Source organism: Melospiza melodia, chromosome 1 (genome assembly GCF_035770615.1).
Source record: "Melospiza melodia melodia isolate bMelMel2 chromosome 1, bMelMel2.pri, whole genome shotgun sequence".
In the NCBI taxonomy this organism is placed as follows: domain Eukaryota; kingdom Metazoa; phylum Chordata; class Aves; order Passeriformes; family Passerellidae; genus Melospiza; species Melospiza melodia.
Window position 1 is genome coordinate 112,095,871 of NC_086194.1, and position 13,214 is coordinate 112,109,084.

Below are 13,214 nucleotides of genomic sequence, written 5' to 3' on the forward strand. Positions count from 1 at the left end.
TAATCAGCAAAATCCGTTCACTTTAAAATTGCTGCTACCTGCCAACATTTAACCCCACATGCACAGGACCTCAGCAAATCTTTGTTTAAAAAATTTTACCACCTTGCAGGTCTCAAAAGTCTTTCGAAAGAAGTGCTGCCCCATGTACACTTTTGCTGCAATCAATATTCTCTCTTTCCCTGGTCTACCTAGAGCACTTCACAAGATTTTCCTATCTCACAAAGAAAACCTGAACACACTGTTTTACTTAATTAACATCAATTTTGAGCTATCACGCCTCATAAAATCTGACAATCTTCCTACTAAGGAAAGAATGCTTACTCTCTAATAGTATTTGAAAATAAATTAGGCTTTCCACTTCATCATTTTTGTGCCTGGATCTTAAAAGAGAAGTTTTGAGTAATAAATGGACATACACTTTCCAGTTTTCAATTAAATTTTAATTAGAGAATATATAAATTGTATAAAAATATATAAACATATAATCTGCCACAAACCAAATAGTAGTTCTCATTTAATTAATATTATCCAAAACAGGGAATTATTCCAATTACTTATAGTTACTTAAAAGTGGAGGAATCCTTCTGTCCAGGTGTGATTAGAGTTTTTAATCCAGGAACAAGGAGAACAAACCACATGATATCATCCATCACACCAGGTGAAAGTCCTCATTATTTATAAACTTTCTTGCTTCAGAAAAGTGGGAAACTGAAACAGAAGAAATACCTGGCAGGAGGGATGTGGAACTGGGAAAGCAAAGTCCTCTGCTGACTCACCAGTTTGAATGAAAAAAAAAAAAGGAAAACACTGTGATGATGAAAACCTTAAATTTTATGCCACTGCTGTAATTCCAGACTATAAGAGATGGAGCTTCTGGCAGGTTAGAAAAATTTCTCTGTAGTGCAGTTCTGCTGACACATCAGTAACACATTCAGAGCTCAGTGTGAATGATTTGTCCTGTGAAGTTTATTACATAATAGAAAAAAATGATGTTAAACGTATTAGGTTGCAACTTTGACATGAAAATGTGCTTTCAGTGCACCTAAATTTCAGCATTGGGCTTTTGTCATTGATCAGGGAGAATGAGGTAGTTCAACTGATCCCCAGACAAACATTTGTAGCTTCTTAAATGTTGTGATGACACTTAATGTTCGCAGTCATTTCAGTTCTTCAGCTAATGGCTGTTTGCCTGCCATCAACAACCATTAGGATGGAGTCATAAGCTCTTTGGGAGACTTAATATTGCTGCATTGTTTTTTGTCTTATTTTATTTTAGGACACCTTTTTTTTCCCAGAGTTGTATTTTTCCATTTAGGGTTTCTACAGAAGTTAAGGGTAGGAAAAGGTTTTAAATGTTAATGTCTTGCCTACTAGAGGCTTTGCAAAGAAAATTGTGAATAGTTTCACTGCGCAGTGCATCATAGCACAATTTTGTTTGGGTTTTCTCACTTTTTTTACAGTGCATGAAGTCAGGGGAAATGTCTCACATACAAAAACACCAGTGGAAGAAAGTGAACTGAAGATTTTTGCTGTGACCAGTGAAATACATAGCAGAAGTCATACTTCATCAGAAGCAAAAATAACCTTTAGGAAATTATTCAGAGCTCCTCAAAGTTTTTCCATGTACAATTCTACTTTTCAGTTAGTGAAAACATTATTTTTCCTTATATAATAGTCATTAATTATACTTCTGCAAGAGACATTTTACATGTGTTATTCACAAAAAAGAAAATTGAAAACCCCACTGGGACAACCAGGTACAGAAAGCTACATATTACATATGGGTTGATCTTAGTTTGGCTGAAGCTCAAATCCATTCTTTCAAAGTAGAAAAGAAAAAAGTAGCTTTCAGTGTTTCAGCATTTTCTGTAAATACAGCGGACTGTAGGCACATGCATCTCACAACAGGAGTGCTCTGCAGTATGTAACTAAAACAAGTTCTCTTAGAATCACATACAAGATCCTTGTGTTCTTTAACAAGGTACAGCATTAAAAAGCAGTCTAGCAGTTTGACCAGACCCCAATATCTATTCTAATTGCATACAGCACAGTAGCCAGGAACCCTTTTCTCTGTGTGTCAGCTGTTCTTTCCCCTGTGCATTAAAAAAACAAAGTGAGAAGGTCAAGGGGTGGTTCTTGCAGATTTCTCTTTGTTATTGCTTCTCCTTCATACAAACACTTCTGATAGTCTCCAGGTCCTCTTGATTCTGCAATATTATACAATCTCCTTTTCAAAATAAATTGAAAACTGCAAAGGTTCATTTTTCAATATTTCATTTTGCACGGGCAATCACTGGCTCTGAAAGACGTTTTATTGGGGGTTTTTTGTTTGTTTTGTTGTGGGGATTTTTTTGTTGTTTTGGGTTTGGAGTTTTTTTTTTGGTTGTTGTTTTGGTTGTTTTTTGGGGTTTTTTGTGATGATTTATGATCTCTCCAAAGCTAGTGCTACAGTTCAGATAGCTTTTGATTAGCTCATGGTTATCAATGAAAAAGCACCTGAAACACAGCAATGTTTCATGTGTTGTTTATCAGCCGTTTGCCAGTGACACAAGGACTGCAGGTGAAAAGAAAAAGACATTTGAATACATTATTTTTCATCCCTGTGCTTTCAAGCTCTTTGTCTTATAGAAAAAGTAGATGTCCTAAAGCTGATAAATATGACTGACACTGTTAAATATAGAGTGACTTCAGATATTTTCTTTCAGGTTTGCAGTAGATGTGACCTGCCCAGGTAGTAGCTATCTAGCAGCTGTTTCCTCAGATCCTTGCTTTTCACTGTATTTCTCTGCAGGTTCATGGTGCTGTCACCACAAGTTACTCTTAAATTGTCCCCTCTGTATCCTACACATCCTCAATCTCCTGAAATAGAGCTAAGTACCACTGAGGTGTGAAGCAAAGGAAATCTGAGTCCAAATATTTCACCTTTTGTTTTTGCAGCCGGACCCTGCGGGCAGAGACATCTCCATCCGACCAATCCTGGAGCACTGCGAAAACACCCACATGACCATTTGGCTTGGGATTGTCTATGCCTACAAAGGGCTGCTGATGGTAAGCACAGCTTCTTCTGCACAGCACTTCAAGCTGCTATTTGCTGATAGGCATGAACTGAATTATATCTGCTTTCATGATGGCTGGGAGTGAGTGAAAACTGCTTTGAGTACAAGTTCTATAATCAGATCTGTTCTAGTGTTCGTTAGACAGTAATCTGTGGATATATGCATGTGTAAAATAAATAAGACATCAGTAGCATTTAATCAGAATATTGTGGCTATACCACATCCTTAGAAATCCAGTACTGAAAAGATGGGTCTATAAATGAGACAACTTTGTAAATAAAAAAGGCAAATCATCCAAATTCCTGAAGATTCTCCAAAAAAGTTGTCCAAGATGATTGCCTCTTATTTGCTAATGTATTTTAGGAATAGTCATGAGATGAAAGATTAATCTGGGGCCTGAATCAAAATAAACCTTTTGTCACTGAGGCCCTTCTCCATAAAAAAATTTAATGACTGAAAAAGACTTCAGGAACCAGGGACCCTGAGGCTTGATGGTTGAAAAAAAAACAAACCAAACTCTATAGGTGACCATTAGTGATTAAAAGCTCCTGAGCCTGATGGTTTTGAAAACATCTGATATGGACAGCACTGACCATCAGAACACCCATCTAGAGTTGAGCCCCATCTGGATCCTAAGCCTGACAGACAGCAGGCTACACTGCCTGAAGGGGTCAATCTGCTCTGTGCATTTGGAGCATGCTGGTTCATTAGGACACTGGGAAAAGATTGGATCAGCTGCTTCCACTTGGCATGGTTGGTGCTGCTGCCCAGAGGGTGCTGCTGGTGCCTGGTTCCCTCTCCCCTGTGAATGACTGCTCTGATGAGCCCGGCTGCTTTTCATGCTGTTTTTTTCAGGCTGAAAAGTCTTTAAATATCCAATATGAGGTTCAGCAGGGAGGGAGGAGAAGTTTTGTTTCTGTAAATTCTAAACAGTTGTTTTGTGGTCAGACCACTCTGCTGGGGTGAGCCTTCATGCAAGGAGGCACCAGCATCAAGTGTCTCCAGGTGAGACCTCTGATCCTCAAGCCACTAGCCAAAAGGAAACCTTCTCAGCTTCCTTTAAAGAAAAATAAAATTTTTAAAAAAGGCAACTTTAGGTATAGATGCCTCCTTTTCAGAGAATGTCCAAGATGGAAATAAAGAGCTAGGACATATGTAATCTCTCAAAAAGGATCAGGAATTAGGAGAGATTCCACACCTCAGCATGTCTTACTGGTTGGTCAGCTCGGGGTGGCCTTGGCATGTAGCACAGCATCAAGGAATATACATTCTCTGGCAACTTTCTTCGAGCTTTCAAGCTTGAGTGGTGTTATTAGAATCAGTCAAACTGCTTGGATTCTTAGTAGTCCTTTGCCCTAGATTGTTTTGTCAGCACATCTGTTAAACTATTTTCTACAAGATACGTGACTCTTTAAATCCGTAAATGCCATTTGCAAACTTATTTTGCAAATGCCATTACATTATTAGACAATAATATGTGCATATATGTGCATACATGCATACATAAAATACTCAATTCACTATTGAATTTCTTGACTTGTGGTATATCTGTAATATTCAGCTTAAGTGCTACTAATATCTCATTTATTTTACATATGCCATTACTCACTAATTTCAGACACACGGTGTTTCATAACCACCAATGAAATACACACTTTTTATTACTCCAGTGCCCTCTTAACACACAAATTGCTACATATTAAAAAGGAAGATACTCATCTGAATCATTTAAATAATTGCTATGATGAGTGAATGAGTGATATGAGGACAACAGGATTGATGCGTTTTATCTCATCACTAAAGATATTCTGTACACCACACATACTTTGCCTTCAGAACAAAAAAACAGAACCTCTCCTGTTACTGTTTATGAAGATTTAGCAAATACAAAAGTCTTTGGTTTTTAATAATAAAACATATCTAATTTAACATGCTATATGCTGAAGAGCTAGTATTGCTAATTACAGCACAATGCCAAGGTGAAATTGCTTTACTGAGGCCAAAATTATTTACTGTGACCTCTGGCCTCAAAATGGGAATATAAAAAATAGAGTTAACCTAAAAATGTTCCTTTCTTTTTTGTCTTGAAGTAAAAGCAATACTGTCCATTCTGATGTCTTAAATGCACTGATGCAGTGAATTAATCACTCAGGGTAGGGCAGAGCACAGAAGGGCAGGAAAGGGCAGGGAAAGCAAGGAATGGCAAAATAAGGGAAGGCATTATTTAACAGGATACACTGGTTCCCTCTTCATTAAAGTTAGCAAACTCTAAAAGTGAGTCACAATTCTTCAACAGCCCCTGAAGGGATGTGTGGCAATGCTTACTCTGCATGAAGGCTTCTCAGTTATTAGATTTAGATTCCTCAGGTGACTAGAGAATAACAGGAAAATTGCCATCCTAAATTTTGCCTTTACCATTTTATTAATCTTCTTAATAACCAGTGTATTAGTCTTCTCCAGCTCCTCCATACCTAGAGGATTCCCTGTTTTCTCCCATCTCAAGCTCAGCTCCGAAAAGGCTGCATACAAGTTCGAGGTCTCTCTATGTGTACGTGTTGACCATCACAGAACTACAGAATCAATTAGGCTGAAAGTGCTTCTGAGATCAAGTCCAACCTGTGCCTGAACTCCAGCATGTCAACGAGTCAGTTGCAGTATTTTGATTTTTGATGAGGCAGACATAGTTGAAAAGTACCTTTCTTACATATTGTGGGATCTCAGCACTTCAGGGTGAAGGTTCAGAGTGACTGAGACCACCCTTGGGGGGCTCGGGAGTCTTGGAATGTTGCCGGAAGTGTCTGGTGGCTGGACTTTGATCTTACACAGGAGATGACACCTGTATGAGGACTGGGAGGATTTCACTGGGGTGAATGGTGAAGGGATAAGTTAGTTAGAGTATAAAACACAGAGTTTAGGATTTCTGTACAGGGGGGTCTAGAGAAGTAAGATGGAGGAATTGGGGCGTGTCTTGTCCTTCTTCTTCTTCTTCTTGGCCTCCATCTTCTGTGGTGATGGTGGCACTTTGGGATTGGTCTTTACTAGAAGTGCACCGGTTAATAAGAGTAGAAGGTATTAGAGAAAAATTATAAATATTGTACATGTAACTTCGGGTATAAAGATAAGTGACCACCCCAGGGGCTGCGGGAGTGTGCCCATGGCTGACTTGCTGTGCAGACCTCTGTCGGGCTGAAAGAAAATCTTTTAGATAAACAATTAATAAACACCAAGACCGAAACAAGATCAGAAGTCTCTCTTCGTCTTTTGAAGCGCGGGCTGTCTAAGGCCACTCTGGGCCTTTCTAGGTCTTTGAAACAGCCGAGAAACCGAGCAAGTGGCATCCCTGAGCTAAACCGGTCATAAATCAGCTAGCCGGGAGAAACAGAAAACCGACAAGCATAAACCGAACCTAAACCAGCAATAAATCAGCATAAATCAGCATAAAACAAGCGTAAATCAGCAAGAGAAACATTGAAAATTGACAACATATATTCCAAATGATGACAGAAAACACACTACCTTAAACTTGCTGGTGGTGCATTATTGGAGAGCGCACTAACATCTTTCCGAGGGGTATGAGTTACCTGTCTCATTCAGCCAGAACAATTCCAGACTGGTCTCCTAGAATGCTTTCCTTATTAATCACACACACATTAGTCTTGTCTACTGTTTAATTCCTCTCTTCCTGATAAAGCTTGGTGTTAACATTAGACTCAAGGTGTACATATGTTGGATGTTTCATTGTGTCCCTGACATCTTATTACAGGTACCTGTTATTCAGTTACTAAGAATCAGGCTTTTGAAGCAAAACTATATTTTGAGCTTGACTGTTGCTCTCTGTATGAAATCCTATTTTCTCCCTGTGTTAATTGAGGGGGGTTTAAGCTGTAACTAATAATAGTGACCACTTCTCATACACTGTTTTTAATGTGTTGTCCTCAGCTAACCTTGCCAAGAATGAAAATATCAGTATTTCATGACTGAGATAGGAAAAAATAATGCATATTCATCATGGGACTTGATAAATGTCACTAAGAATAAGAAATTTATTTTCTTCTAGCTATTCATATTCCAACATTTCACTATAGTTGATATACTGCTCAACACAACTCTGTAATTGATTTAGAAGCTAAAGAAAATATTAATTCAACTAAAATAGATCCTTGGGGTAATGTTCAATCTTAATTTAAAGTCTGAAAGAATACTCTGCTTCCTAAGGCTCTCTAATTGCTGAGCTAAATTTCTCTTACTTCCAATCCTTGAATTTTGGTGGGTCATGCATATATGTTATCCCTCTTGCTCTAAAATGACCTATGTACTTATTTCTAGGTAAATTTCCTTATATTCAGCCATATTTATGTGATTTCTCTAAAAACTTTCTGTGCATTGTCTAGCATTCTTACCCTCTGCATCTTCTGCATCATTTTCAGCCGTGTTATTATCTCCTTCAAGTCAATGTACATATCTGGGACAGCTTAAGTTGGAATTTTTTTTAAAACTATCTTCTTTTTTTTAATAGCTTCTCATTAATAGTTATATGTTGAGATCCATCACATAGATTTCAGTTTAAATTTGTTGTATTGATTTTGTAGCATTCTGTATTTAAATAATGATACTGTGCAGTATTAAGACAAACACTACTGGGAAATCCACATACCCTGCATGAATGTAATTACCTTTATTCAGTCTTGCAAACTCATTTTAAAAAAATAATAGCAATTTGAATTATATTGCTATCCCCTTTTTTCCCCCCACTTATTGGCTGAGTTCATGTGTCAGCCATTTCATTAATTTGCTTAGGATAGAAATTACGGTAATAGCTCTGTAATCACTGGGGGTGTTCCACTTTGTCTTTTCCCATATGGCCTCTTTGTATCTTAAGTGGAGCTTTGCCAGAATTCCAATAAATATCAACAATTATGCCCAGCAGTCCAGACAACTCCTAAATCAATTCTTAAAACTTACTGCATGTAAGGTACAGGATCTCTGTGATTACAACACCTTGTCTTGACAGAGTTTTCAAGAGCTCTCTCTTAGTGCTGGAATAAGCTGCACTTCACTGTTCTGGCAAGATGTGAATGGACTCTTCCATCTCTATGTAAATGTAGGACAAAACCCCTTGTTAAGCTTATCTTATCATGCATCATTGCTATTGAATCTGTCATTTCCCAAGGAATGAATCTCTATTATGATTCATTATTCTCCACTTCTCCATTTTTGTAAATCCTTATGAATTCTGTAAATGCTGCTAGCCATTCATTTGCTACTATACATTTAACTTACCTTTCCACTATCTCTATTTTAGATCTTAGATTCATAATCATTATTATGAATTTCCTCTTTAAAACTTGGGATGGTCTGGCTGTCCTTGCTGGATGTTGGATGTAGCTTCTCACTGCTGCTCCAGGTGCTTAAGCCCTCTGTGTGTGTTGAGCCCAGGAGCTGGATATGAACAGTACAGCTGTGGTGTGCAACACATGCTCCTCCTTTTATTATTTTACTCTTATTTTATATTTACTCAATGAAAGCTGGATGTAAAGAATTTATTTTTTTGTCACTAAGGAAAGGAAAGCAGTGGAGCAGCTCACCCAGACAGTTTGATCAGCCTTTGTCCTCAAAAATTTCTACAACCAGATTGGATAAAAGTATGAACACCCTGGACTGAACTCACATCTGAGCCTGCTTTTTGAGCAGGAGGTTGCACTAAATAATTTCGTCAAGTCTGTCCCAATTACCTTATGAAATTATACCAACCATATTATTAATTAATTACTTATAAAATTAATGCATTGTATGTGTAGAAAAATTGAATAGTTTTCAGATTATGTTAAAATTCCCCATTGCTTTCTGATAGTACCTCTGATTTTTAACACGTATATTTGCATTCTTTTAAATTCCCTTCATGATCAAAAAGAGAACTCAGAAGAAGGACCTACCTCCTTATTAATTAACTTGCATGATTCTAACTCATATATATGGTGGGATCCATCTGTCTCATCTTACAGTAATTAGAGAGGAAGATAGTTAAGCTTTGTGGTGGGGGAAAGTAGTTTATAGTAGTACCAGATATTTATTATTTCTTCAATAAAACACAGACACTATTTTAGTATCTAAAGCCACATTTCCATATGGTTTTGTTGGATAATTTTTTCCCTAATATGACCATAAGGAAATATATTCAAAAATGTTGCAGATAGTGCAGTATTCCCTTACACGTCTATTGGCATCAGTTTTTGCATAGCAGAAATGGATTTAAACTGTAGCACACTGGCTTTTAGCAGAGGTGCTTCACCTCTTTAAAGAGCTGTGATTGTGGTAATCTTATGCCAGAGACAATAGAAAACTATTCCGAATGGATCTTTGCTAATGACCAGTTGTGTATTTGTTTCAATTGAGTTACTATAATGGTTTCATGACTAAGCAGAATTTTCATGGAAAAAAATTCAAATGTACTCTGAATGCAAAGAGGGGGAAATATTTTATTGACCTGTTGATTTGGGAGGGTGGAGTACAAAGTGAAACCTGGATGCCTGTTAGTATTCATAGCTTTGTGCAGCTGCTTTTCTATCTTGCACAGGGAATAAAGGGTTTTGCCAAGACCTTTAAAGAGAAAGTCCTTCAGCCGAGTGGCTGAATATGCATATCTTGCAATTAAAATCAATATTTAGCTCTTGTCCTAATGCTCAATAGAAATATTAAGCTTCCCTTTAGTTATGTCTACCCAGAGCAGCTCCGTGAAAATTAACTAAATACACAGCTGACTCATGGCAGACAGGGGAGTGAGCAATGGTTTAACATCAGATTGTACTGACAGTGAAGGTAAGAGACCTACAAAGGATTAGTTTGTCTTTCAGTTTTCTAACCTTACCTATTGTACAGGTAATAAAAAAAAAAGTCACTTTTCTATGCATATTCCTGAAAGCTGCTCAGTATTTTGTACTGCACAATTCTGCGGTGAAAACATGAAAACCAAAATTCCTTTTTTTTTTAATTGAAAAATATCTGCAGCCATTTCACTGAAATAAAAATGTGCCTATGCCTGTGATGATCTGGATTTAATGAAAGAACCTGAATAGAAAAACACACAAGTCATGGTTCACAGTTACTTCAGGCTGAAAGGTCTTTACAGGTCAGAGTCCAGGACTGCCTTGGTTTAAGGGGGCCAGGGGGGGAAATCTTACAGTAATCTAGCTAGAAGAAACAAAACCAAAGCAAACAAAAATCTCCAGATGTAAAATCTTTGGGGAAAAGGCTTGCTTTTATTCTTTTATGTGGCACACAGTAGGGCTACAATCCCCAAGTGAACAGGGGCTGTGCTACTACAACACAGCAATCAGCTGCAAAGCTGCAGCCTAGTCCAGTATATAATCTTCCCAAAACCAAATCCCCTAGTTACTGGCAAGCATGACTTCTTACAAGACTGGAGATTTTTCCTCTGGTATTTCTCTGCTCTTGTCATATATCTTTAGCGTCATTTTCTCTATCTTTCTTTCCTAATACTGTTCATAACCTAAGCTGGCATGACTTTGAAATGAAACATTTAAAAAATGGTTTTTAAGGGTAGTACAGGGAAATGGAGGTGAATAAATAATTTCTTTCCTGTCATGTGACAGTCTGTGCAATCCAATAGCAAATTAGGCACTTGGTTGCATCGATATATGTTGTGGATCCAAGCAATTGTTATTGTGTTTAGCAGTAATTCTCATGAACAAGATTTAAAACTAACTAGCTGGTAGAGTTCTAAAAAACAGTGTTAAGTGTTTTCCAATACTTCCGTTACAAACACTTTTATTATATTCCCAGGTATCAAAATTTGGTCAGTACAACATTTTTTAAAATTAGAGTTTGCCTGTTGAATCTAAACATGAGTATAATATTCTCCATACACCTGTTACACCTCTAACATTTTAACACAGATTTCTTTTAATCTGTCTTTAATCACAGTGATGATACAATCCTGTTGTCTTCAGATACTGTTTTCTCCAAATTTATACAGTGGTTTTCTCACTGTAGACTTTGTCACTGTAGCCTTTTTAGGTGCACTGACAACACAGCCTAAACCTACCATACCAACATCTGCAAAGGCAATACTTTAAAATCAGTGTCAAATGGAAGCTGCCTACCCTCAAACAGAAGATGGAACAAACCAATCCTCCCTGTACAGCTGCCCATATCTTCTGAGAAAATACAAACCAACATCTTATGGCACTTTCTATATCAAGAAGATGTGTGTATTAGACCACCAAAATTGAAGAAGGCTTTAAGTTCATGAATAACAGTGTAGGCAGCCCTTCATATCTGCATTCTCAGTGTCATTGGCTGGGATCCAAAAAGGACTAAAATTAGGCCATTAGGCTTGACAGTAGGCTGAGGTGTCCTTAAATTTTAGGTGACAGCTTCCTATAGGGTAATATGTATCCCTGAGTTATTCAAACTCCTTTGGAGATGCGTGGGGTCCATCAGCAGCCTCGGGATGGGAATTGTAACTGGTGTACAGCAGTGGGGACAGATGTGTCCTCCACCTCTCTGAATCCAGCACTAGAGCACTGCTAGGAGCTGCCTGCCTCCATCCCAATGTGTATTTATGCACGCCTTCCCTAAAGACTGTTTAATCAAAATTCTCAGCAGAGATCAGAACTAACATCCCACGCAAGTGCCCAATTAATTAAGACAGTCACTCTCTCATTACGTAAAATCCAGCGGCTCTGAAAGAAGTTTGAGAGCTCCCTCTGAAGCCAGACTCTGCTCTGGGGTTAGGGAGCACATCTCAGGCAAAATTTGGAATTGTGCTGTGTTCTCCAAACATGAAGCTACACTATGGTCATCACCAGCATCATTGTCTTGAATGAAGATGGCTGTTGGTGTATTTTGCCAGCAGACAGTCTTGAGAAGCCTTTACCAGCTTGAGCCCTCTAGGAGCAATAGGAGGTGAGACAGCTGCATTGCAAATTCCATCAGGCAGCCTAAAAATATCAAATAGTCCTTAAATTCCACAGCAGCCTCAAAAATTAGGTCCCCCCCAGGACAGATAACAAAACAGGTCCCCCCCAGGTCCCAGATAACAAAACTTCATTTCAAATTTTCATAATTTGAAACGAAGTTTTGTTATCTGGGAAGATTAATGTTTAAAGTTTAAGTACCAGGAGTAAAGAGGAGCTGAACTAGATACTATGAGTCTGTATCTTTAACTGTAGCTCCCAAGTCTCATATTCCAAAGTTGTCAAGGGATCACAGAAACCTGGACCTTTCACTAGCAATGTCTGCATCCCATTCCTCAGCCAAGCCATTTTACAGGATTTTACCAAGGGATTTACAGGATTTCTACAGTCATAAAACTGCATCTTTCATGTGTGCATATTGTCTGAGCCTTGGGAAGGGGTAAAATAGGAAGGGCAGGCGAAGGAAGAGCAAAGCATGAAGTTCCATCAGGAAGGCTTTATCTCAGAGGAGAAATCTACCAGCCCCACAGAGCCCTGCAGACATCTGTGCCCAGCAAAGAAAGAGCACCTCTGCAACCAGCACTGCCCTGGCAGCAGGATGCAGAAAACTCTCAGCTTTTATCCATGTTTGAGTCTCAAAGATGAGCTGTGACTTCTAGAAAAGGAGATTTCTCTTCCTGAGGCAAGCATTTTACCCAAAATGCTAATAAAAATTAAAAACAATGCTCCCAGATTTATAATGCCTCATTCTGAGGAAACTCACTTGCTGCAAGAGCCTCTTCCTTTCTTTAGTGGTTGTATAAATACACATATATCTTCCTTTTGCCCAAAAGACATTTTACCATTTTCCATGCTGTTCTCAATTATAAATGAGAATGGGCTAAACCATAACCCCCACAACACTCTTCAAGCAATCTTTTTTCCATTATAATTGATCTTTTAGATCATTTTATAACCACCTCAGCTGTAAATTCATCCCCATTATTTGTAATAAGTGCTGGCCTCATGTAAGTGTGTTGGCTGTTTTCCCAGAATAATCCTTTTGGAATGGAATCTGTTCATACTGGGGGAAGTGGAGGAGAGGGAGGGATGACCTACAACCCTAAAAATCTTATTAATAATTAACCCTAGTATGAGAAGACAGAAATGTTCTCCATAGTTAATCAGGATCTCATCTCTTTAAAAATGTGGTGTAGAAATACAGACAAGGATTCCTTCTACC

At 38.1% G+C, this 13,214-nt stretch overlaps 1 protein-coding gene across 1 annotated transcript in view; it reads left to right on the top strand.

Moving 5' to 3' along the window:
• Positions 1 to 13,214, top strand: part of GABBR2 (gamma-aminobutyric acid type B receptor subunit 2) — a 457,858-nt gene that overhangs the window by 415,080 nt on the left and 29,564 nt on the right. The window contains exon 14 of the mRNA XM_063164404.1: positions 2,938 to 3,048. Within this exon, the coding sequence (XP_063020474.1) occupies positions 2,938 to 3,048 (111 nt within the window). The remainder of the gene's footprint in view (positions 1 to 2,937; positions 3,049 to 13,214) is intronic.